Source organism: Pecten maximus, chromosome 13 (genome assembly GCF_902652985.1).
Source record: "Pecten maximus chromosome 13, xPecMax1.1, whole genome shotgun sequence".
Classification (NCBI taxonomy): domain Eukaryota; kingdom Metazoa; phylum Mollusca; class Bivalvia; order Pectinida; family Pectinidae; genus Pecten; species Pecten maximus.
Window position 1 is genome coordinate 31,086,420 of NC_047027.1, and position 27,652 is coordinate 31,114,071.

Here is a 27,652-nt window from a genome sequence, read left to right on the forward strand (position 1 = left end):
GTAGGTCTGACATTTGATAGGAAATATTTTTGTAAGGAGATTTATGAGCATATCATATCTCACAAATCCTTTGATTATTCTTAAGAATCTACTGCATCCCAACATATCTCTTATTCAATAACTGGATTCAAGACTTCTTTGAAAACCTGTACAAGACTGTCAGTAAAGGGAGCAGCGAAAAGTGGCTTTGTTTGTTTGTTGGGGTTTACATAGGTTGGTAACTATAGATTGTATTCTGTTTGGAACCAAACAGCCTTTCAAAAACAGGTATTAGATGTAACTATTCAAAGCAGGTGCTCTTACGTAAATAAAAACTGACACTGGTATTTTTTGAATTCATACATAGATTTTATCTTGTGATATACAAAATATGTTTTCAATATTCCATAATTTCCATCAAATACAAAATAAAACCAAATACAACGCTGTATCATATCAACGATATTGTCATAATAATTATCATTTCAAATTTGTTAACACAAATCTAAAATACATAGCTATGTACATCATTCATAATTGCTTGAATGCAGAACATGTATTTCAACACATATCTGCTATCTACTGTAATATATATACATTGTACTTTATCCATAAAATTCACAATTTTATAGTTTTATACATATTTTCAATATGTATGTCAAAGAATGTTTCACTATGTACATATATATCAAATGTTTCATTAATTATTATTATGATAATGAAAAATGTTGTTATAAAAAAGAATGAAAATGAAATTCACAATTCTACACCTTGACAACACATTGAAACTTTAATGAACTCACAAGAGCTCCTGTTTAAGGTTCGATTTTTTTTAAAAGATGCAATAGTCAAATTCGCATATTTTGTAATGCATGCAAATAATATTTTCATGTACAACAAAAAGATCAAATTAAAAAAAAGGCAATCACATTAATCAAGTGGCTTAGTGTTTGACATTTCGACAGCATAACTTTTTATTCTTGCCAGTATTGTTCTAACATAATTACAAACACATCCTTCAAACATTTTAGGCCAGCATAAGTTAAAATGATACTCCATAAAGTAAAACTATTGGAGACTAGAGATTTGTAGGGAAAACTCAAGTGGAACAAAATGTAAGATGAGTGTTGAAACGACTTGATAAATGGTGCAGTACAAAAAACCAATGCTCTATGTATAGTAGCAATGATTTGGATCTATTTCCTTCAGACCTGAAAAGCATACATAAGTAAGCACTTTTAGAATGAGTTATACATAGGTTTGCCCTTGAAAACTGTAGCTTCTATGAGGGAACCTCTTCTATTTTGTCCTGTATCTTGAGGACTTAAAAAAGCGAGCACACAAGCACCATAAGTGTAGGTTTGGCCCATGTATGAGAGGTGATGAATAGCCAGTCGTATAACAGAATTCTTGGGAAGTTAGTTTGATAAATCCAATTTTATATTCACTATCATAAATGGATTGCAGTGATTTTAGTTTCTCCAATTATCCCTACTACTTCAGAAGTTTCAATTCATGCAATTTCAGTTGAAAAACAATCACTATAAATAAATTGAGAAGTTTCATAAAAAAAAAATGAAAACAAACCTTCAAGCTTCATGTAGAAAAGTCGATTCTAGTTTTAGAAACATTTCAGTTTGATATTTAGAGTTAATAATTAATAATCTTCTGACCATTGCTTTTGTATTCTATTATCTATCTAAATTTGACAATGAACTGCTATTTAAGTAAACTAGAGAATTAACATAATTTTCTCAAAATCATAGTACACATTATCTAAGATGGGGTGTGATGTTTATTCCAGGTTTGGTTGGAATACACTGGCGATAACATTTTAGAGTCAAGTTACCTAGCATCGCTTAATTCAAGAGTCACCGGACTAAAAAATCTGTACGATATTCCACAAATAAAGATTTTCACTATGTGATCTAACAAAAGATTAAGTTTGGCTAGTTAAAGTTGGACTCATACTTTAAAGCAATGAACCAATATACAAAACTTGAATGTAAAATCTTGATACTGCCACTTGTGGACTGATGACCAGGGAGAGAGTAAGTGATTATGATGCTGAAAACTTCTGAGAGCATAAACAAAATATAAAACTGAAGGTTTTTGAAAGCTTGCTTCAACCATGGTTAATTACCTTCATTTTTCAGATATGTAACTTTAATCTCCATTTTCACAGTGGAAAGTATGGAAAGTAATTCTTATTCTAATCAAATTATTACCAATAATGAACAACAAATTCAAACTATCATAATATGGAGTTATTACTGACTTTTAAGTACATATTTCTGACAGAAACTGCTTACTCTAAATTGTATTCTAATACATTGTCATGACAAAAGATCAAAGACAAGACAAAAACAAAAATACTTACAAAATTCTGTTCTCTCTTTAGGACTAATAAAATATTTAACATGTTTTTTAAAACAGAGAAGCAAATCTAATACCAAAAATACACAAAAGAATACAAAAGAGAAAAGGCTGTTTGCTATATATACATACACTACCCAGTTTATGGCTATACAGTCTAACATTTAATAAATAAAATTGAGCATTTGGAAATAGAAATAGTAATAGTAATATATAGACCAGTTACTTATCTACAAAGCCACGTCCCAACAGCTGACATGTATACCGTCCTTCAGGACCGGGAATCTAACATGTATACCGTCCTTCAGGACCGGGAATCTAACATGTATACCGTCCTTCAGGACCGGGAATCTAACATGTATACCGTCCTTCAGGACCGGGAATCTAACATGTATACCGTCCTTCAGGACCGGGAATCTTAACATGTATACCGTCCAGGTCCTTCAGGACCGGGAATCTAACATGTATACCGTCCTTCAGGACCGGGAATCTAACATGTATACCGTCCTTCAGGACCGGGAATCTTAACATGTATACCGTCCAGGTCCTTCAGGACCGGGAATCTAACATGTATACCGTCCTTCAGGACCGGGAATCTACAAATAAAATTCCTAGTTGTTTCTTTTCACTTCATATAATACACATACTGATTTTGTTAAATTTTCTAGCAATGATTGCTGAAATCCTCAGAGCTGCCTCCTTTCCTTGCTATATATATATTATATATAGAACATATCACAGAAATAACACTTCCTTTTTACACTGTACATATTTCCTTGACAACACTAATCTAGCAAAAATAATAACCCTATTGGAATATCATTTACAAATCAACATTCATTAACTTATAAATGTTTAATAAGCATGAGTAAGGAACTCTTTAGCAATGCTGTAACATGCCATGTATCCTGACCACCAGAAATTCCCTGAACAAAGCCTAACGAATTGCTGCACTGGAAATGTCAAAAAGCCTAATGAAGTGCTGCACTGGAAATGTCAAAAAGTAAGTATTTTTGTAGTGAATCAGCCAATGAATTGGTGTTTGGAAATCTTTACATAAACCATACTTTCCAACGTGAAGAAATATGCTGAGGGATGGGCTCTATAGATTTATGTCTTAATTAGTATTTCTGCAGCAATTTAAACTTGTTAGTAACATTTGAATATATTAATGATATACCTCAAACTGATGATTCAATCCGCTATAATTATGATGCGAGCTAGATCAACAGGACATCAAATTTAACTATGATGCGAGCTACATCAACAGAACATCAAATTTAACTAAAGTGAAGGGGACTGATATCCATTGACAACGTACCATAAATATAAGCGTAACCAGTATAAAACTTACGATGCAGTCTTTAACATTTACATAAAAAAAAATAAAAAAATAAGCAAACTTATGTAAAAATCTTATGTAATGCCAGGAAATACAATTACTATATAATCCTCTTTAGAAGAGTACAACACAAACAATCTGATTTGGAGACTCACAGCCATCAAAAGACAGATATCAAAATCTCAGCGGACAGTTAAAACATTGCTGTCAATAGGTTTAATTAAGTCAGGATGTAGACTCAGATGTGAGGACACACGGTTGATAGGCTAAGATGTTAGAGGACAAAGGGTTGATAGACTAAGATGTAGAGGACACAGGGTTGATAGGCTAAGATGTAGAGGACAGAGGGTTGATAGGCTAAGATGTAGAGAGGACACAGGGTTGATAGGCTAAGATGTAGAGGACACAGGGTTGATAGGCTCAGGTGTAGAGGACACAGGGTTGATAGGCTCAGGTGTGAGGACACAGGGTTGATAGGCTAAGATGTAGAGGACACAGGGTTGATAGGCTAAGATGTAGAGGACACAGGGTTGATAGACTAAGAATTAGAGGACACAGGGTTGATAGACTAAGATGTAGAGGACAGTGGGTTGATAGACTAAGATGTAGAGGACAAAGGGTTGATAGGCTAAGATGTAGAGGACACAGGGTTGATAGGCTAAGATGTAGAGGACACAGGGTTGATAGACTAAGATGTAGAGGACACAGGGTTGATAGACTAAGATGTAGAGGACACAGGGTTGATAGGCTAAGATGTAGAGGACACAAGGTTGGTAGGCTAAGATGTAGAGGACACAGGGTTGATAGGCTAAGATGTAGAGGACACAGGGTTGATAGGCTAAAATGTAGAGAGGACACAGGGTTGATAGGCTAAGATGTAGAGGACACAAGGTTGATAGGCTCAGATGTAGAGGACAGTGGGTTGATAGGCTAAGATGTAGAGGACAGTGGGTTGATAGGCTAAGATGTAGAGGACACAGGGTTGATAGACTAAGATGTAGAGAGGACACAGGGTTGATAGGCTAAGATGTAGAGGACACAGGGTTGATAGGCTAAGATGTAGAGGACACAGGATTGATAGGCTAAGATGTAGAGGACACAGGGTTGATAGGCTAAGATGTAGAGAGGACACAGGGTTGATAGGCTAAGATGTAGAGGACAGTGGGTTGATAGGCTAAGATGTAGAGGACACAGGGTTGATAGGCTAAGATGTAGAGGACACAGGGTTGATAGGCTAAGATGTAGAGGACAGTGGGTTGATAGGCTAAGATGTAGAGGACAAAGGGTTGATAGGCTAAGATGTAGAGGACAGTGGGTTGATAGCCTAAGATGTAGGGGACAGTGGGTTGATAGGCTAAGATGTAGAGAGGACACAGGGTTGATAGGCTAAGATGTAGAGGACACAGGGTTGATAGGCTAAGATGTAGAGAGGACACAGGGTTGATAGGCTAAGATGTAGAGGACACAGGGTTGATAGGCTAAGATGTAGAGGACAGTGGGTTGATAGGCTAAGATGTAGAGGACACAGGGTTGATAGGCTAAGATGTGAGGACACAGGGTTGATAGGCTAAGATGTAGAGGACACAGGATTGATAGGCTAAGATGTAGAGGATACAGGGTTGATAGGCTAAGATGTTAAAGGACAAAGGGTTGATAGGCTAAGATGTAGAGGACACAAGGTTGATAGGCTAAGATGTAGAGGACAGTGGGTTGATAGGCTAAGATGTAGAGGACACAGGGTTGATAGGCTAAGATGTAGAGGACATATGACCTCTATAGTTTGTCAGAAGTGTGGCTTATATCCATGCCTTCAATACTCCAATACAAATACTGTCTCAAAGATAATGAGTCATTACCACAATAAGCATTTCACTCACACCACATTTACAAAGGGCTATAAAGTATCCTAACCTAGGAGGAGTAAGTGGTAAACCGTGTTGATTGACAGACATATTAATTACAGTATAACACCTACAACCCTTCCTCCACAGGACAACAACAGGAACACAATTTCAATGATTTGTTAACAAGAGGTCACTGGACCCTTCACATATAACTCATAATTTTGGTAGACCTTTGGCTATGGAAGCTTTCTGTAAAATTTCATTTTCATTAGTTCAGGGGTTTCACTCAGGTGACCTAAAACTTCTGGTAAACTTGAGTTTTAACTAACACATACCATCTTAATGATAAAAGATTTGCAAAACAACCTTCTACGCTTTTGTATTACAACCATTTCACGTAAAATAGATATCCATTTCAAAGTCGAAATTTAAAACAACCTTCATCAGGAAATTTCTGTGTACAAATAAGTGAAGGTAGGAACTGCATATTAAACTTTTTCCTCCAAATACAAACAAAATATCAAAATTACCAAACAACTCTTTTGTGCCATATTTATCCAAATATGAATAAGTGAATACAAATTAAATCAAAAACATGAGGCCTAATGGGCGTATCTCTCACTTGCTACTAATCCAACTTTAAAGTTGATCTACTATGTCATTTTTATGACTGCTCGGCTGAATACCTCCTCATTTCAGTATAAGAGTAAGGCTGAATGTATTTATTTTGACAAACTGTGTAGCCTTTCAACCCAGCATATTCCTGGTCCGTATCAGAAACCCATTGCAGTCCCCTTAAACAAATTATTCAATAATTTGACCCATAACCCTGAATGTTAATTAAGGTTTGTTCATTTGAACAAATTTCGAAATCATGACAGGATGCTACTGACACAGTATCATGATCCTGGGCCTGCTGGTTACAGAGAAATAGTTGTTTGAATATTTTAGCACAAATGACCCATGAAAGGTAGGTCAAGGTCATTTGTTTTTACAAACTTGTTAGTATTTCATCCCAGGATCCTACTGGAACACTATCATCACTTTGGGGCTCCTTGTCATTGAGAAGAAGTTGTGTAAGATTTTAACCCATTTGACATCTGTGATCTTTAAAGCAGATCAAAATTTGAACAAACTAGGCGGCCATTTATGACAGCATACTACTGACCCAATATCTGGTCCCTGGCCTATTGGTTAGTGGTAAGGACTTGAAAATGTGAAATGTTTACAGATGCACAACAGAGGACTCACAATGATGGACAATGATGATTGTAATAGATTTGAGACATCATCACAGATGACCTTAGAAGAATACGAAAGAAGAAACAATTTGACCTCGCACTAATCTAGAGACCTAGTCCAATGATACCACAGCTAAGGGGGAAAGCTTCTGTAGGACCTTGACCTTTGATCAGATGACTCTTTCTTGAATTCTGAACAATAATGCTTCATGATGTCATAACAGTTTAATTCCAGGACTGATACAAAATTGATTCCCCTTCCCCCATTGATGCTTCAGGCTAATTTAAAGGACTTAATCCTCCCATTCCTACACAAGAAGGACTTCAAAGAATTTTCTATATTTCCCCATCGGGCCACACCCCTTGTTCATCTCATATACCCAGGGGAGCAGACTCGCTGTTTATATGACGTTTGTTCCTCTCCTCTATATGGTCCCGCCCCTCAAACCCCTATGTACGCAGATCAACCATTAATACAAAATTAGCGATTTTTAGGAAAAGATGACAGATAGATGATGGAAAACAGATGCTGCGCCACGACATAAGTACTAAAAACACCTAATTAAATAATATTAATATTATTGAATATCTACCATACAGATGATTAAAATCTATCATGTCAGTGTGTAAATAAGGAAGCTGTAAATATCTTTGAAAATTACCTAAATTGGCCCCCACTCCTCAGCACCTAGGGATTGGCCTAACTACTTATCATCATAGCATCAAAGTTGGAAATATTTATGATTGAAAAAAAATAAAACAAAATATACCTAACAGTATCAATTTTCTGTAATCTAGGGGTCATGGCAATCCAAATCTTTTTGGTCCTTATAAAAATGAAATAAAAAAATACATTTCACTCATTTGACAGAATATACCCATATTGTCGTACTCGTAAATATATGTTATATTCAATTGGATAACCATTCAATATCTACTGTATATCACTTCTCCCCTGAGGCACATTTGAGCCCCGGGGTGTTAAAATTCACATCTATGATAAAGCACCTTAAGAACTTTCCTACACTGGAGAGTATTTGTTAACTTTTCTCAAACTGGAGAAGATTTCTGTCAATTTGACTATTTTTGGTGCAAACCATGTGGCCACTCTGGTCAGTCAGTCAAACCATGTGGCCACTCTGGTCAGTCAGTCAAATTGCACAAAAATCAAACTACTGTCTCATACTATTAATTCTCATTATTTTCAACTATGCCAAAGAAATGTGATTTTACAGAAATATCATCATGAACGCACTAATAAAGGCCCTTTAAAAAAAACTGTTTAAACAACATGGTTCTTGCAGATTTTTTATACCAAAATACCGGCACTTTTCCAGTACTTCTCAATTTTTCAGATGCATTTTATGTCCAAACTTGTAGGGAATAGAGGCATTTTCTGTCTTAAGCGTGGTAAAAATGAAAAAAAGACTGCACTTGTACATTTAAAAAATAACTGAACATCGCAATCTGGATATCATCAGAAATTAAATTTATAGTTTTCTGGTGATAAATAACTCATTTTTAAAGAAACTGAAAAAAGTATGTTTACAGTAAGTATTCCTGTAATATTCAAGCACTCACGATCGAATTCCAGCATTGGCCCTAAATTCCAGCACTTTTTATCATCTGTATGAACCATGAACTAATGCTTGCATGTTGTTTTGTATTCATACTAATTGAATTCCTGTATTCATACTGTATTATTCTCTACAACACATGATTTCATCTAAATCTCAAAATTATGTCTGTATAGTGATCCACACAATGTACTAGTCATAAAGACAATGACAATAAAGTAAATGTAGCAACTAAGAGAAAAAAATCATAAATGAAGAGGTATTTTGAAATTCAACAGTTTATACCACACAAATCATGGCAAAGTTTACTTTGTTGACAATAACAACTAATTACATGGAAACAATTGAATATCTCATGGTTATTTTTCAATTGGTTTAGACTGTGTCAAACTTTCATAACATGGGCCTTAATGGCCACTTCGAGTTCTAATAGATTTCAGTCAATTCGACCGATTTTACCCGACCAATTAGCATGCTTGAATTATTTCCAATGGCGATCTAAAAAATGATGATTAAAAATGTGATTTCCTTAAAGTAAATATTACCCACTCCCCAGGGGGAAACACGAGACCCCAGGTCATGGAATTCACAAATTGGGTAAAGCGACTTAGACTCATCAATGAAAAATATATTATTCTACCTTATTTGGGTCTTGATCAGAAGATTTTTAAAATTTCAGTCAATTTTATCCCTTTTTGCCCTGTCTCCAAGCCCTTGGCGGCTTTAGACCATATAATTCATAATTTTGGATGACACATAAAAGACAAAATGCATTTAGAATATGTCACTCGAGTCTTAGGTGACCTAACAAATCTGAAGTACAACAAGACAAACCAAATACACTATATTAAAAGTTAATCTCACAGTTAACCAGCTAGTGACACTCTGAACATGGACATTTGTTAAAAGTTGAATTTCTGACATTCTTAATGAAGAACTGTCCAATTTATCAAAAAGCATTTGTTCTTTCAACAAAAATATTTAATATACAAAGACATAAGCCCCAATATCACTCACCTGGCATTAATCTGAGAAGCTAATTTAACCCTTTCACCCCTACTGACCATATTGGACTTCAAATTATGAAAGAATGGCAGAGTCCACTAAAGTTTCTTAGGGTTGAAAGGGTTAAGGTGAAACATTGATTTTGTTAAGTATTATGAGCTTGTTTTGTAAAGTAGAAGTCTGATATTTAATTGATGTGGGCTTTATTTCAAGATATACTGTACATATAGTATAATATACATTGATGACATGATTACATGAACAGTAGTACACATATACAGTATGAATGTAGTTGACAACAAACACATTCTATGGAATACACCTAGGTCACTTGGATGGAGTTCTTTCAATATTTTAAAACCTCTTTGACTTTTGTGACCTTGAAAATTCATCCAAGTCCATTCACTTGAATTTCTCAGCATATCACTGGTCAAATGACATCACTCTTAAGCATTTTTAGTCTCAATGATTTTAAACAAATTCAAATCATGTGACCCTAGACAAATGTCAAGGTCAGTCATTTGAACATATCTGGTAGTCCTTCATCCTGACATGCTATATATATATAGCTACAGGCCAAGTATAAGGTAACAAGGCCTCCTGGTTATTAAGAAGAAGAAGTTTTAAGGATTTTGACATCTTTTACCCTTGTGATCTTGAAAGTAGGTCTAGGTAATTCATAGGTAAGTGATAACACTTTATACTAGCGTGCTGCATGCCCAACACAAGGTAACTTGGCCCCTTGTTTATTGAGAAGAAGTTTGAAGACTGTAGCACATTTGACAGCTGTGACCTTGAAAGTACCACAAATAGGACAAGGTCATTCATCCCAGCTTGCTACAGGTACAATATAAGGTCACTGGACCACTTGGTTATTTTGAACAAGTTGCTTGAATAAAAAATTGACGCGGATGAAACACCATGGCATAATCTCTTTTGGCCTATTGAGCCAAGTGAGCTAAAAACTTAATTCTTCAAGGGTCATGCATAGAAAAGTTTAAAGGTGGCATAGCAAATGATGGTGGATGACCTGGGCCGTGGAAGGGAGGAGCAGAAGTGTTCATGCCTTGAGGCACACCTCTCGTCTCAAAACTATGATGGTGCTGGCCGAGGATACTGTTTATACTCATGGCATTGTGTAGTACTGGCGGGGGTGGGTGTGATCTGTTATGTGGGTGGTATATAGACCCGCCCTGGTGATGAGGATGCTGAAGGGCATTCGGATCCATTCCTTGATGTGGCATTATTGAGTTAGAATGAGGAAACTTAATGGGCGAAATGTTTAATGAATCATTTTGTGAAGAATTGTTCACATCAGAGAATATATTTGTTAGACTAAAATTTGACATATGGGGAGTAACGGTGACACTTCCAGAATGTGGTGTAATTGATGGTGTGTTTGACATGGCACCATGAACAGTGTTCATACCAAACCCAGGCTGGAAGTTCAAACCAAGGCCATTCTGGGGGCGCCCAGGTGGGAACAACGGATTATAGGAAGCACTTATTTCTGCATTTTTTGGCATTGAGGCAGTTGCAGTGTGTCGCGGTCCTGCACCAAATAGGTTTGCTGGAAACAATCCTGGCCCTTCGTTCTGCATATTCCTTGCAGGAGGAGATAGATTTTGAGGAGGAAGTCCAAAAAACGGTGTCAAACTTCTATTCGCCTCAAACATAGCAGCATGGGGGTATGGGCTTTCAATTTCACTATACAACTGCTGCTGTTGTTTGCTCTTTTTCTGCGACTGTTTTGAACGTGAAGCACTTGATTTCTGCTGTCGCGAATGAGACACTTGTGACTGGTGGGGAGGGGGAGGTTGAGTGCCAGCTTGTGGAGGTGTGGGTCGGTGAGAGGGTGGATGATGGGGAGGAGTAGGAACAGTATGAGGGGGAGGACCACTCATGGATCTCGGCTGCTGTTGCTGCTGCTGTTGTTGCTGCTGCTGAGCCACTGAGTGTTGAGACTGTTGACTACTATTTTGTTTGTTTGATTTGGCACTAGAGCTTTGTGAATTTGCCGACTTGCGACCGTCTGTTTGAATAGGTGGTGTGTGACTCAGCGGTTGGCTTCCGACCACAACACCAGAACTTTCTCGCTGGTGAGAAAACATTACATTAGAGTCATATCGACTACCACCAAAACCCTGCGAAGCTGGATTAAAGCCCTGTGTGTGAGGTGAGAATATGGGTTCATAGGCTCGAGCACCAGTCAAACCTGACCTTTCTTCAACCGAGTTCAAGGGCGGGTGTCGAAGTGGATGTGTGTTCATTGACTGTGAACCAGCATTAGAGAAGCTTGGGGGAGCGAAAAATGGCTGAACATTGTTTATACTAAACTGTTGTCTTTCCATATTAGCAAGTTCATTTCCTCTAGGATCTGGATTTGATGATTTCATGTTAAATTGTCTTTCCATTGCACTTAGGTCATTTGTTCGAGGATCTGGGTTTGAGGATTTAATATCAAATTGTCTATCCATCACACCAAGGTCATTTGTTCTAGGGTCCTGTGTTGAGGACTTGAGGTTGAATTGCCTGTCCATGGCGTTTAGATCATTACCACGGGGGTCAGGATTAGATGGCTTTATACTAAACTGTCTCTCAATCGCCCCAAGGTCACTCCCTCGGTGGTCTGTGTTACTAGTCTTGGCCGGAGTGGGTCCACTATGCACTGACCCTTGGCCCAACTCCTGCATGCGCTTGTGAGTATTATGAATCTGTTCCGACTGTGACTTACTGATGGGGTTGTGTGAACTGACCGTGATGTTTGGAATCATTGGAGGTTGCTCCTGTGGCTCCCTCTGCTGGTTCTGAACTGAACAACTGGGACGATTGCCCCCTGACATACCGTAGAAGAGCTGAGACTGGCTGCTCTGAATATGAGGTGCTGCAACTGTGTCGTTTGATGTCCGTTTCTGTTGATGTCCGAGATGAGATGTGACACTATTTCCAAGATCAAGATCAAAATTTGGCATGGTTAATGAGGCTTGTTGTTGCTGCTGCTGCTGCTGTTGTTGTTGTTGTTGTTGTTGCTGCTGCTGTTGTTGTTCCTGTTGTTGATTTGAATTACTCAGAAGGTTTGACACATTTGATGATGATGGCAAATGGTGATGGGATTGATGCGAATAAAACGGGTATGAATGAACACTTTGTTGATTGTCATGTGATGTCATTCCAGCACTGGAGGTTGTCGATGTTGAAGTGACGGATGACAGTGTAAATGTGAAAGATGAAGATGTTACTGATGTATTGGCAATCGTAGAGATGATGGGAGACATGTTCAGACTGTCCATTATTGAACTCGTTGATGTTGTAGGCGTTGCTAGGTTCAGTCCTATACTAGCAAAATTAAAAGCGTCAGAACTATTTTCATTCCCTATTCGACTTAGTGAGCTGGATAAAGGTGGGCTTATCACATTAACCTGATTGGTCGATTTATCTGTCCGTAACACTTCATCTTTGTTAGTCTGTACAAAATTATCTGCCGAGTAAATGCCATTCCGTGCTTTTGCTCCCATTGGAGATTTTTCAAATAGGACATGAGTTGATTTGTCACCGTCTTGTCTGGAAATTGCTAAGGATGTAGGCTTGGTGGCTGTAGAAAGAGTAGGCTTGTCAGCTGAGGGATTGAACAGAGACTCAGCAGAGTATGGTAAATCACCCGGAGATGAGAAATTTGTCATGGATGAGGCAACTGAGGAGGCACGAGACACAGAGTGTTCACTACTAGCCACAGACATTAACACAGAATGCTGTAGTGATTGCTGCTGGGGTGATGTCATGGACACAGGCGAGGCAGATTTGGGCGTTTGAAGTTGTGGTGAGGTGACCCGTACATGTTGCTGCTGTTGCCCTGGCGATATAATATGAGGTGACAATGCCGTTGCTGCAGAGAGACCAAGTATGCTGTTCATTGTATTGTCTATGTCTGAGTTCTCCGAGGAGGCCAGAGAGTGTGTGGAGATGTGGACGGGGTCAGTGAGAGCTACAGAGTCACTCAGCGTGTTTGGGGGAGACGGGTTCCGATGTGGTTCCTCCACATCTCTGTGGGGCACACTGGGCACAAGATGTTCATCCATCATAACACTGTTTTGAACACATGATAATAGACCACTCTCACTAGTTCTAGTTTCGAGACCCAAGCACTCACTTTGACCTTTCTTTAAAGATGAATCTGGACTTTTCTCAAATAAATCAATATTCATCTTTACAATATCACCCTGCTTCTTTTTGGAGCTTGATTCAAATTCATCAAAGTCTGTATGCTCAAACTGGTTTGTGGAAACAATAGACTCGACACTGGGTATTGTTTTTTCTGGCACTGTGCACTTCTTTTGAGATTCTAATAAAATATCTTTTTCAGGTGAAGTTCTCATCGTAGCATTAGGTGCCTGGGATTTATTTGTCTTTTTGGTCTTTGAGCGCTTTTTAGACTTCTTTTCTTTTACAGGAGGGGGCAGTTGAGTATCAAAAAGAGGTCTTTCTGTCAATGAACCATCTACAAATCCAGGTGATGTTTCTCGAGGTGAAGATGTGAAGTTAGTTTGATTAGGTGATGAAAACAATTGACCTTCAGTAGAGCAAACCCGCGATGAAAATGGTAAATGTTCTCCAACATGCATTGGTGATACACTGGAAACATTGATAGGGGCAGATGTAGCACTTTTATTCAACTGATCATTTGAGACAGGAGCACTGCTGATGGAGGAATTACGTTTGGTCTGCAGAGATCGTAGCGGTGACGAGAATTCCTCTTGTCCATCCTCATCAAAGTCATACACAGACATTGAAGACTTACTACTGACATTTTTCGTGAGTGTGGACACTTTGTTCTTTTCTTGTGATGATCCCTTTTTCTGCTTCTTACTTGCTGGCTCACTATCACTAAGCATATTTTCTGCCTTGTTTTTCTTTGATTTACTTTTCTTTGGAGGGCTCACCGAACTGTCACTCAAAGAAGAGCCAAGGTTCTCGACTTGATCTAAAACATCAGACAACTCTTTCTCAGAAAATATGATGGTATCAGGAAAAGCGATGACAGGCTCAGCTTCCAAAGATTCCGTTAGTTTTGCTGGTATTGTGGTTTGCTTTTCACTTGGAGGCACCTTCTTTGAAGATTTTTTATTTGATTTCTTTGCCGTTGGTGAAGGGGTATTGTTTTTCACAGAGTTCATGATTTCTTTCACTGTATTCTGAATCTCATCCTCTGTTGCCTTAACCTTGGTTTTCTCTGGTGTACTACATTTTTCTTTTTCTGATTTCTTTGATTTCTTACTTGGTTTCTTAACTGTATCAGTGAGTGATGGTGGAGAAAACATGCCACTTCTACTGTCCACATTAGTAGAGGATTTCTCAGCTCCTAGATTTTCAAGGTCGCTTTGGATTGATGTTGTAGTTGTGATGCTAGAAAGAATGTCACCAGGGCCCCTACTAGCCATCATCATATCTACTCCTAACACATCACTGACCTGTTGGTGAGACAAGGTCTGACTACTTCTGAGAATATCGGACCCCTCACCTCCAATATGAAGTTCTTTCACTTGTTGTATTCCACCTATTCTATCAGATGGCCCTGTACCAACATCAGCATCCTTTCTGGGTGTCCTTCCTCCTTCTGGATCCTCCTCTGTGTCCCCTGCACTGGTGTCTATCTGCAGTGGGTTATCTTCATTAGCCGGGTTATAAAACCCACCAATAGGGGGCGAGATGTCGGAGGAAAAGATAGACTCTGCAGCTTTTGCTAAAATATCTGTGGTGTCTGTAGCACTTTCATCTGGTGTTGTACCTTCAGTAGTAGCAGCAGTGGCTGCTGCTGCTGTTGTGACTTTCATGGTTTTATTTTTCTTTGATTTGGACTTTTTAGTTGGCGGTGGAGGTTGTGTGGACAAATCTGATTGGTCCTCATCTTCATTTCCGAACAGTTGTCCTTCAGTGTTACGCCCGGATTTATTCTTGGCGGATGGTTTAGGACAAATGGCCCGTTGTGAATTTTTCTTGCTTTTTTTACTGGGTGCAGTATTTCCTGGTGGTGTGACTTGCATTGGCTGACCTGTGACTGTTTGACCTGTGACCTGTTGACCTGCAACCTGTACTTGCTGACCACCAACTGACTGTTGTTGGGTCTGTGGCAAGGACTGCTGAGGATTCTGAACAGTTCCTAAAACCTGCATGGTGGTCGGATCAACTAAAACACTAGTTGGCTGACCATTGAGATTCATGGTAAGAAGTATTGGCCCATTGGCTCCAGCTCCCATTCCACCACTAGGTGGAGCTGGCATTCCCACTGGCATGCCAGCATTACCTGGTGGTCCAGAAGTTGTAGGCATTGCTATGCTATCAGATACTGATGGGAATACTCCTGTTGATCCTGTTGACTTTATCATGATTTGCGATCCTCTCGCCTGATCCGGGGTATCAGTGTCGGGAAACCGTATCTGACATTGACCTTGTTTGGTGTCCGTGACCCCACCACTTCCACCAGATGTTACAGACGAAGCCTGTCCTTTGTTTGTTGCCACGGAGTCAATCACACTGCCAGTCTGTCCAGTCTCCGAGAGTGGCTGGGACACTGAGGAGTTGGCCACAGCGGTAGTGCTGGGGAGGTTGGAGGCAGTGGTCATCAAGAGGCCCAGACTGGAGGACTGATGGGAGAAGGCCACCTGAGGCTGTCCAACCTAGAATTCAAAAAAGAAGTTATTTATTCTCTCATCATTATATCAGGATCAAAAAGTTTTGTTTTCTTTATTACTATTTTCTTTTCAGTAATAACTCAACGTATCACAGAATTTCACATCTATCTAGATCTATGATACAAAAAAAAACCCATCAACTTATTATTTTCAATACAATTCAAATTTGTCTGTGGCAGTAGCTAATACTTTTTAACAATGCTTACCTCAATATTTCAGTGACTATGGCAAAAGCACTCAGATTTCAGTTATATTAGAAATACTTTTTCCCAGTTATTTGGGATATGCCACTGAATATATGATGCATTGCAGTCAACACTTTCCTTTATAACTAACAATTAGCTTTCTGGTTCAATACATTTGATCCCGTTTTGGCCCGGCCCTCAGTTCCCTTGGGGTAAGTCCCACTATTTGTAAATTATTTTTTAATCCCTACCACCTTGTGATGTTTCCAGTCACATGAAGTCAAATTTTCAAAAATTTGTTGATGTACATACAACGGACAGACATATGACAGATGCCATGTACAGTATAAGCTCACCTTGGACAACGGACAGACATATGACAGATGCCATGTACAGTATAAGCTCACCTTGGACAACGGACAGACATATGACAGATGCCATGTACAGTATAAGCTCACCTTGCTCCTTCAGACTAGGAGAGCAAAATATTACCTGTCGTCATAGAGTTATGGAGGAGGGACCCATTTTACAATGTTTATCACCTGAAGACCTTATCATTTTTTAGGAGATATAGTAGTGATCATGATCACTTGTACTGTCCGCTTGCATGCCTTACATATCAAATTTGATGCCAAATTCATTAAAATCAGATAATATCTAAGTTTCCACAAATCGCGGTCATTTTGTCATAATGTGAAACCTAGGATACGAAAGTGTTTGGTGCCCCATGATACACATTAATAGCAAATTTGATCAAAATTGACAATTTTTGTATTTCAACCAATCACAAGTCAGAAAACGGTGGCCATTTTGTTTAATCACCTCAGTTGTTTTTGAGAGTTGATCATTATTATTAATGCTTTACATCTGGTTTGTTACAAATAGTTTTTGAATTAAACCTTGACATTTTGGGGACTTAATTATTATTTAATAAAAACAAATATGGATATTTCAGTAATTATGGGAAAATATTCTAATTTAAGTTATACCAGGTATTTCAAATATTTTCTACTGTTGAACTGCCTCTCCAATCAATGGTTTAAACTTCAGGTGGACCAAATCCTGTCATTCTTGAAAAAAAGGGTTTTCTTTTGCTATATTTCCCCTATTGACCCAGCCTGGTACCTGTTTTCTCCTGTCACAAGCTAAGAGTGGTAGCTACATCCTTTGTTTATACAACATTAGATCTGATTTCGGCCAATGCTCCGGACCAAATTTCATCAAAATGCATTCACTTGTTAAAGACAAGTAGGGATTTAAATGATTACCTCCATAAATAAAATATTGGACCCCATGTGCACCCTCCAGCCCCAGGGGAGCCACACTCTCCATTTATACAACCTTATATAGATCTTATTTGCCTAATAATACTGCAGACCAAATTTCATCAAAATCTATTCAAGCATTCAGTACAAGTAGGGATTCAAAGGAAAAGTTGACAAATGGAGGGATGGATGCATGATGAATACCACATACAGTCAAACTTCGATGTTTCGAAGTTCAAGGGACTAACAGAAAAACTTTGAAACAGCAGGACTTCGAATTATTCATGGTTGACAATAGATCGATATTTTCTTGATAATGACCATATATGTTAATGTTACATGTCCTCGGTGTCTTCGTGTTGACCGTCGCCTGTCAGGCTCACATCAAAAAGTTTAGTTATTTATACCTCAAACACAACAAAATAAAAATACTTTTCATTAATTATACCTAAGCATTTTATTAATTAAACAAACTATGTATCGGTTACAAATCACTTATATCGCGTTTAACAGATAATTTAAAAGCAAAAGAAGTACAATGCACACTTACGTAAGTCGTTAGGCTTTTCTGCTAAAGACACGTGCATTTACGTTATGTGCATATAAAATACGGAATGCCGATCGGTTGGAGAATGCATGATTGAATGACAAATAATCGATTTACTTGGATATTTATGTATAAGTTTGAAATGTGACACTTTGAATATGAGTGAAGACATTGCTAATTGTTTGTGTTTAAAATTGGTCCGCTTGTTTTATAGTTCCGTAAAATTTACTCACCGACCGCTGATTTCAATGGCGGCGAAGATTATCAGATACGACTACCGAAATGTTTTACAGGAGTGATTAAATGTCATGGCTTCTATATACACCTTTTATCAATCAATTTGGTCTGATTATTAATTAACCCCATGATCGGGAGTGACAACACACGCTATCGTTATCCCTATTGTCAGTCAGGGCATCTAGGGGAGAAGTGTGAAATCTTGCCGCGGGTGTCACGACCAACACCTGTCCAGTGGTCAGTACAGGTAAATTTTTGTTCGAATCATGAGATGTCAATTACCTATGACATCATAGCTAACGGGCCATGAAAAAAGTTTGATACTTCGAAAACTTCGATTTATAAAAATTCGAATCATACATAGGTTCGTTAGTAGCGTTATATAGTAAGGAAATTCGGGACCAAGCAAAAAGTTTGATACAGCGAGAAATTCGAATCAACGAAGTTCGAATCATCGAGGTTTGACTGTATATAATTCATAAGCTAATATTAAGAAACACAGCAAAAACAGACTGTCCTCAAACTTTGTTTTGGGGACATGAATATCATTTTCCGATCTAAAACCACAGTAAAGTTTTACTGCTCCCAAAGGATCCCTGTGAGGATTTGATTCTACCATTACTAAGTCTTGAGAAGAAGATTTTGGACAACTCAGTCAATTTGACCCCTTTTGGCCTGCCCCTCAGTGTCCAATGGGGCAGGGACCATAAAGTTAATAGTTTTGTTCATTTTATGCTATAAAAGAATCCTGCAAAATTTCATCAAAATCAGTCATGGGTTTTGAATGAGATGTCAAGAAAGCATCCCAGAGGGATCTTGGTGTCCACGACTGAATGCTCTTTATAGGTTCTATGTCAGACTGATTTACCACTCTCTACTTTTCACTTCCTTCATATTTTCCTCTCTATATATAATCTGATAACTAGAACAAGTGGAACCTGCAAGTGAAGTTTGAGAAACATCCCTTCAGTTCTTTTCAATAATAAAACAAAAACAAACTTCAATTCTCGAAAATCCAAGATGGCTACCTGTCGGCCATTTTGTTTTTCTCACTAAAAATCTAAATTGAATTAGCACAACTAGGTACCAAGGGAAACCATCCTATTCAGGTTTGAGAAATATCCCTCCGGTACTTATCAAGAAATAGAGATAACAATCTTCAATTCTCTAAATCCAAGATGACCGGCTGCCAGATTTTTTTCTCCAGATGAAAACCCTTACTAAAATTGGCTTAACTAGCTATAGGGACAACAGGGAACCCACTCGCCATGTTTGAGAAATATCTCTCTGGTACTATCAAGAAATATAGTGATCAAAAACTTCAATTCTCAAAATCCAAAATCCAAGATGACAAACTGTCTGCCATTTTCTTTTCCAGATGAAAAATCTAAATGAAATTGACAACTAGGTATCAAGGGGAACCTATACATAAAGTTTGAGGAATATCACTCTAGTACTTTTCAAGAAATAGCGATAACCAGCTTAACAATTATATATGGACGGACAGACCACGGACACAGGACAATTTGACAAGAAAATTTGAATAAAAATGTTGAAAGTTAATGCACGGCACATGACGTACAACAACGAATCAATCATGATAGCAAAAAGTCGAAAACGTAATTTTTACCCTGCAAAAAACACTGGACAGAAGACAATCACAATAGGTCACCTTGTCTGAGGTGATCTGCCTTTTTATGGACCCAGTGTTGCTATTTACCTGTATCTGACCAGCACTGGATGTCATTGTTCCCTGGTTATGTCCCCCAGACATGAGGGTTCCATCCATTCCATTAGCAATCAAACTGCCCTGAATACCTGGGGGAAGAGACATTCTAGACGAGGCTCCAGAGGCTGACACATTTCCTTGGGGTGCTCCTGATTGTGGTATGCCACCCCCTTGAAGGCCCCCACCCTGCCATTGGGTGTTTCGTTTGGATGACTCCGCCTCCACCGTTCACTCCTGTCTGGGGATTAGCTACAACAGGGATTATTTGCCCATTTGGAAGCAGTAAAGCCTGAGGGAGCTGGTTACCAGATGGTCCTTGGTTCTGATTGGTCGGATTAATCAGTAAGTTACCACTCTGACTAACAGGCATGATGAGACCCTGTTGTCCTTGGTTACCAAGCCCACCGGTCAGTTGATGCATTGGCTGCATCACCTGCTGTCCAAGGGGCATCTGAGGCTGGACCATACCTGGCGTACCCATAGCAACAGCACCCTGGGTCTGTTGGAAGGTCTGTTGACTTTGGAGATTCATGTTTGCTATGAGTGCCTGGTCCGAGGTCATCCCTTGGTCCTTTTGAACCATCATATTTCCGAATCCTTGAAGTCCAATGTTTCCAGGTTTGTCCATCCCCACAACTTGTTTCTGAAAGTTTGGAATTCCCATAGAGTTAGGGTCTATTCCCAGAGGCACATTAGCAATACATGGAACACCCTTGCTCATTAATGAACATGATCTGTTGTTGTGGGGTGGGGATGCTGGTGTTGAAGCCTCCCTGCTGTCCTTGTAGAAGGCCTGGTGGGAACTGTTGCTGGCCGCCATTCACAAATGGAACATTCATCACATTGTTGTTAGTTGGCATTTGTCCTATACCACTTTGACCAGTGGCCATGATGGGCATGTTGGAATTAATAGCCTGAGTTGTCGCTGTCATGGCCGATCCACTTTGAGATACAAGAGGTGACACAGTAGCCTGACTCACAGGTGCAGATGAACCCGTCGCTCCAGCAGTCTGGGGAACTGTTGCTATAGAAGCCAGGGTTTCAAGAGCAGAATTATCACTTGCAGGGACAACAGAATCAGAATTGGCTTGTGTTGTAATGGAAGAAGCATTCTCTTCAGATGACACAGTAGTACTTGGAGTGATTCCTGCGTCCTGCATGGCCAACTGTATAAGACCAGCCCCGGCCATCTCAGCAGGATTTGAATCAGCATTTTGACCAAGATTTCCAGCTGACACTTGACCTCCGACCCCCATCATATGTTGTTGCATCATCATCTGGCTGTTGCCAAACATCATTTGATTCATCATCATATTGTTCATGGCAACATTTCCAAAATTTCCGACTACCCCTTGTGCTGACATTTCCATTGATTGTGATTGTTGTTTTTTTATTTCCAACTGAAGGCTGATGGTATTTCGCTTTTTCTTGTTGCCTTTTGGTTTATTGTCAACATTTTCTAATAGTGGAGCAGGAGAGGAGGGTTGGGGTGTAGCTTCTTGTCCACCTAATCCATTAAGGGGCGTCCCTGCTCCATTGGAGGTGTCGGAGGGATCAGGAAGACCAATTTTCTGTCCCCACTGACCTGGAGTTTCGACATATCCTCCATCTGAGGTAAAAAAAGAAAACCTGTCTGTACTTACATTATATTCATATATAATTTACATATAATTAAACTGTAGATTTCTATTGATTTATAAAAAATATATAACAGGCTAGAACTGTCATCCTGAGGATAACTAAAACCCCATGCAGATAAGTGTTGAGATCAAAAATTAAAACACGCATATCATCTGCTAATTTGTAACGAAATCCATCCATTTCAAAATAAAATTTAAATGTCAACCAATCCAAGGCCACTATCAATTCAGTATTTTTAATCCACTTAATCCACTTAAATATCAAATTTAGTTAAAATAGGCTCTACATTTCAACCAGAAAGAGGCCACTATTTGTTTCAGTATGGTTGTCATGGCAACTAAAGCCTATACACTGATGTTGGCATCCCCTAATACACACAATTTAGCCAGAATTGGCCAATAATTAAATTTTGACCAACCAAAGCCACTTTGTGCTACAGCTTCAGCCCATGGCAACAAAACCAATACAGCACTAGTGATGTTCAGCATCCCACAATACACTAGGGAATACAAACATGGGATTTACCTCACGCAAAAGGGAATTGAATTTGGTTCAGCAGTTTTGGAGAAGAAGTTGAAAATGGAGATTGTTGACACACAATGGACAATGCATGACGACAGCCAAAGACAATTAGAAAAGGTCACTTGAGACTTCGACTCAGGTGATCTAAAAGGAGAATGCATCTATCATACATAAACATAAAGATTACAATCACAATTTATATTGTGTACTCTTAATCCATGTTTGTAGAGGTAACAGGAGGCCTAATAGGCCTGTATCGCTCAACTGCTTCTAATGCAACTTTGAAGCTGATCAAGGTCAATTATACAAATGCTAACCAGAGTAGGCAAGGTTTATTCCTTTGAATTACTTTTGTATCCCTTCATCAATCTCTTCCAATATCAGGTCTCTAGAGACTCTTAGTTATTGGAAGTCATCATTTAAAGACTTTGACACATTTGAACATTTGACCTTGAATATATGTCAAGGTCATTCCTTTGAACAATTTTGGTATTCCTTCACCCCAGCATGTTTACAGGCCAAATATCTAATCTCTGTGTTTCTTGGGTATTGAGAGGAAATGAAGACTATAGCCTATTTGACCACTGTGACCTTGAATGTAGGTCCCAAACCCACATTACTCCTGTCAATGGTAACATATGTTTGCCTGTATAAGCCTCCTACCTCCTTGGCGTAGCTGTTCAGCATATCTATCTCTTTCCTTTTTAACAGCTGCTATCTCAGACTTCAGCTTCCCAATTTCTTCCACTGAAACATTCAATAACAAATGCAATCGTGAAGTGTGATTATGTGGTATGTCGTATCGTGAAGTGTGATTATGTGGTATGTCGTATCGTGAAGTGTGATTACGTGGTATGTCGTATCGTGAAGTGTGATTACGTGGTATGTCGTATCGTGAAGTGTGATTACGTGGTATGTCGTATCGTGAAGTGTGATTACGTGGTATGTCATATCGTGAAGTGTGATTATGTGGTATGTCGTATCGTGAAGTGTGATTATGTGGTTTGTCGTATCGTGAGTGTGGATTATGTGGTATATCGTATCGTGAAGTGTGATTATGTGGTATGTCGTATCGTGAAGTGTGATTACGTGGTATGTCGTATCGTGAAGTGTGATTACGTGGTATGTCATATCGTGAAGTGTGATTATGTGGTATGTCGTATCGTGAAGTGTGATTATGTGGTATGTCGTATCGTGAAGTGTGATTATGTGGTATGTCGTATCGTGAAGTGTGATTATGTGGTATGTCGTATCGTGAAGTGTGATTACGTGGTATGTCGTATTGTGAAGTGTGATTATGTGGTATCGTGAAGTATGATTATGTGGTATGTTGTATCGTGAAGTGTTATTATGGTGGTATGTCATATCGTGGAAGTGTGATTATGGGTATGTCGTATCGTGAAGTGTGATTGATGTGGTGATGTCCGTATCGTGAAGTGTGATTATGTGGTATGTCTTATCGTGAAGTGTGATTATGTGGTATGTCGTATCGTGAAGTGTGATTATGCAGTATGTCGTATCGTGAAGTGTGATTATGTGGTATGTCGTATCGTGAAGTGTGATTATGTGGTATGTCGTATCGTGAAGTGTGATTATGTGGTATGTCGTATCGTGAAGTGTGATTATGTGGTATGTCGTATCGTGAAGTGTGATTACGTGGTATGTCGTATTGTGAAGTGTGATTATGTGGTATCGTGAAGTATGATTATGTGGTATGTTGTATCGTGAAGTGTTATTATGTGGTATGTCATATCGTGAAGTGTGATTATGTGGTATGTCGTATCGTGAAGTGTGATTATGTAGTATGTCGTATCGTGAAGTGTGATTATGTGGTATGTCGTATCGTGAAGTGTGATTATGTGGTATGTCGTATCGTGAAGTGTGATTATGTGGTATGTCGTATTGTGAAGTGTGATTATGTGGTATGTCGTATCGTGAAGTGTGATTATGTGGTATGTCGTATCGTGAAGTGTGATTATGTGGTATGTCGTATCGTGAAGTGTGATTATGTCGTATTGTGAAGTGTGATTATGTGGTATGTGTATTGTGAAGTGTGATTATGTGGTATGTCGTATCGTGAAGTGTGATTATGTGGTATATATGTATACACTGAACAACAACAAGAGTTGTCAGAAGATAACATAGCTCGACAAGTGGGTTGAAATTCAGCACTAGATTAAAAGTAGGTCAAAATTCATGGCCAATGTCAGCAGGTCTGCAAATCAAATCTAGTATCAATATAAAGGTCTTGTCACAAGGAACGACCATTTCAAATACTTTGTTCTGGCAAACTAACAACCTCTACACCTTCACAACAACATACAGTCCATTCTGTCCAAGCGACCATCTCTATTAGGCAAGCCATTTTTGCTATATATTTTAACTCTATTAAGTGGCCCTGTCTTAGCTACCAGTGACCGCATATTTTCTTTCTTGTGATCACAATAACTCTCCAAAAAGCGACAAAAAATATATCAAATAATTGCTTTTGGATCTATTCCTTTATTTTTTTATAAAAAATTATCCTAATGAGAGTTGTCTCCCTTGAAAAATATGGAACTGTATAAATTGTCTAATGTGAGCATTTTCACATTGTTTTTTTTCCAGTTTCACTCCAAGAAGGGATAGTGCATCTCCAGAGGGACTCTTATACCAAATATCAGAACCCTAGTACAATTATAAAATGATGTGTTAAGAGCTTTCAACACTGGCAAATTTTTTTTTTTCTAAACTGTTTTTTCCCCCAAAAAAAAATCTTTCAGTTTAATTTTGGCAAGGAATAGTTTAACCCCCACATGGACGCTAATACCATGTATTACAATGCCTTTCAACACTTGCAACAAAAACTTAAAGCAGAAATGTTCAAAACAGATTTAAAAAGAAAAAATCCAAAAATTTGAAGAATCTGTTTTTTTCCAAAAAAATCTTTAGTTTAACACAGGCAGGGTATAGTTTAACACTAGAGGGACACTATTGCCAAATATTAACATCCTAGTACAACTATTGAGTGATGTAATAATAACTTTCAACACTTTAACCAAAAACTTAACACAAACATTTTCTAAGTCCAAAAAATGTTCTGTTAGCTTCACTCCGGCAGGGGATAGTTTAACCCCCATAGGGACCATATTACCATAAATTACTATGCCTTTCAACACTTGCACCAAAAACTTAACATTTGAAAAACCAACGCCAAGGCCAGGGTGACAACATACCGTATTTATTCTAATAAGCACCCCGGGGGCGTGAATTTTTGTAAGTTGTGAGATCTGTTGTATACATGTACCCATTTCACGCCATGAAACATGTGTATATGTATCCAAAACAGTGTAAAACTAAGTGACAAACTTTGTTTTGTGGTTTGTGTTAGTTTTATGTTGGATATCCTTTAAATAATTACCTCTGGACACATGTGGATGGATATATAACTGTGCCACGGTAAGTTCTTTTTCTCGAATTGAGGAATTTTTCTTTCCAAAAAAAGGGTGGGGGGCGTTTATTAGGGTGGGGGCGTTTATTAGAATAAATACGGTAGCTCTTCCTCTTCTCCGAAAAGATGAGCTAAAATTGTTTTAGTAATTTACAGCAAAAAGCCTATATCTGACATCAGATTCTAGCTCCACCAACAATTTAACAGAATCTATACTCCAGCTGGACTTTTTTACTAGCTGTCAGCAACGACCTTAACCATGACCAACAAACGTCAGGTAAGGTGGCTTTCAAAATTTACCTTAGCATTTTCTGTTGGAGAGGTGTACATGCGAAATCTTGGGCTGGGACCCGGGCCTGGAGGCCTGTGGCATTAATGACTTGTCCAGGTGTCAAATAAGACTACTTACCTTGGGTAACAGCTTAGAACATAATTCAGAACAACAAACACTATTATGATAACCATGATACATGTTGAACCATAAAATGATAAACAGGATGTTTTTTCTTAATTTAGGAAGGAAATTTGGTACATGGAAAAATATTATTATGAGCTGGATATTATAATAATACTTGATTTATGATAAGTGGAATCCACTTTATAAATATTTACCTTGAACCTCATCACTATTTTCTTCCAGAAGTCTGCTTGTTGTAACTTGAAGTTCCTGTATGTACTCGTATGCTTTCTCCACTATGTCAAGGGTACTCTGTAACAGGCAAAAATAAACTAAGTACCAATCGGTCACTCTGTTACAGACAAAAATAAACTAAGTACCACACACTCCACTATGTCAAGGGTACCGATCTGTTACAGACAAAAATAAACTAAGTACCACACACTCCACTATGTCAAGGGTACCGATCTGTTACAGACAAAAATAAACTAAGTACCAATCTCTCACTCTGTTACAGACAAAAATAAACTAAGTACCAATCGCTCCACTATGTCAAGGGTACCGATCTGTAACAGACAAAAATAAACTAAGTACCACACACTCCACTATGTCAAGGGTACCGATCTGTTACAGACAAAAATAAACTAAGTACCAATCGCTCACTCTGTTACAGACAAAAATAAACTAAGTACCAATCGCTCCACTATGTCAAGGGTACCGATCTGTAACAGACAAAAATAAACTAAGTACCAATCACTCCACTATGTCAAGGGTACCGATCTGTTACAGACAAAAATAAACTAAGTACCAATCGCTCCACTATGTCAAGGGTATCGATCTGTAACAGACAAAAATAAACTAAGTACCAATCACTCCACTATGTCAAGGGTATCGATCTGTAACAGACAAAAATAAACTAAGTACCAATCACTCCACTATGTCAAGGGTATCGATCTGTAACAGACAAACATAAATCATAAACAAGAATTTATCGGCTGGTCTGGTCTGATTAGTTTGTTAAGTTTAGTATTGTTTAACATCCTATCAAAAGCTATGGTCATTTAATGACTAGTAGCAATTAAGGATAGGTCAAGTGATCATGATCAGGGTTAAACAAATTTTAAAGTAGGTCAAAGGTCACTGTCAACGTCAGCAAGTTCACAAATGTATTACAGATAGAAAGGTCTTGTTACAAGAAACACAAATGTCAATATGAAAGCTCTATCTTGTACAGCTAACACAAGGAAGGTCAAAGGTCATGGTCAGCATGTCCATAAATGTAGTACTGTAGGAAAGGTCTCGTCACAAGAAACATGCATGTCAATTACTTAACTCATATCCTCATTAGTATTGACACAACACTGTTTTATAACAAGAGGCCCAGAGAGCCTGTATCACTCACCTGGCTGGATTTTACTAAATGTCAAAATGATCATGTCCAATTTGTTAATATCTATATTGTTGATGTCGAACAATGTGAGGATCTCAACAGTTTCAAACATATAACCAAGAAACTAAGTCCCTAGGGGTGGGGAAAGACCGCAGGGCCTATTTTTAGATCATGATTGTATTCATTTCTTTATGCCCAACAATGCTATATATGGTTATGGGGTGGGGATCTCAACAGCTTCAAACATATAACCAAGAAA

At 38.4% G+C, this 27,652-nt stretch overlaps 1 protein-coding gene across 1 annotated transcript in view; it reads right to left on the reverse strand.

Annotated features, from left to right (window-relative positions):
* Nucleotides 1-326: 326 nt before the first annotated feature.
* LOC117340661 (serine-rich adhesin for platelets-like) overlaps nucleotides 327-27,652 on the reverse strand; it is a 30,762-nt gene continuing 3,436 nt past the window's right edge. Inside the window, 5 exon segments of the mRNA XM_033902426.1 lie at nucleotides 327-16,035; nucleotides 20,126-20,725; nucleotides 20,727-21,622; nucleotides 22,840-22,923; nucleotides 26,219-26,315. Coding sequence (XP_033758317.1) covers nucleotides 10,339-16,035; nucleotides 20,126-20,725; nucleotides 20,727-21,622; nucleotides 22,840-22,923; nucleotides 26,219-26,315 — 7,374 coding nt within the window. The 3' untranslated portion in view covers nucleotides 327-10,338.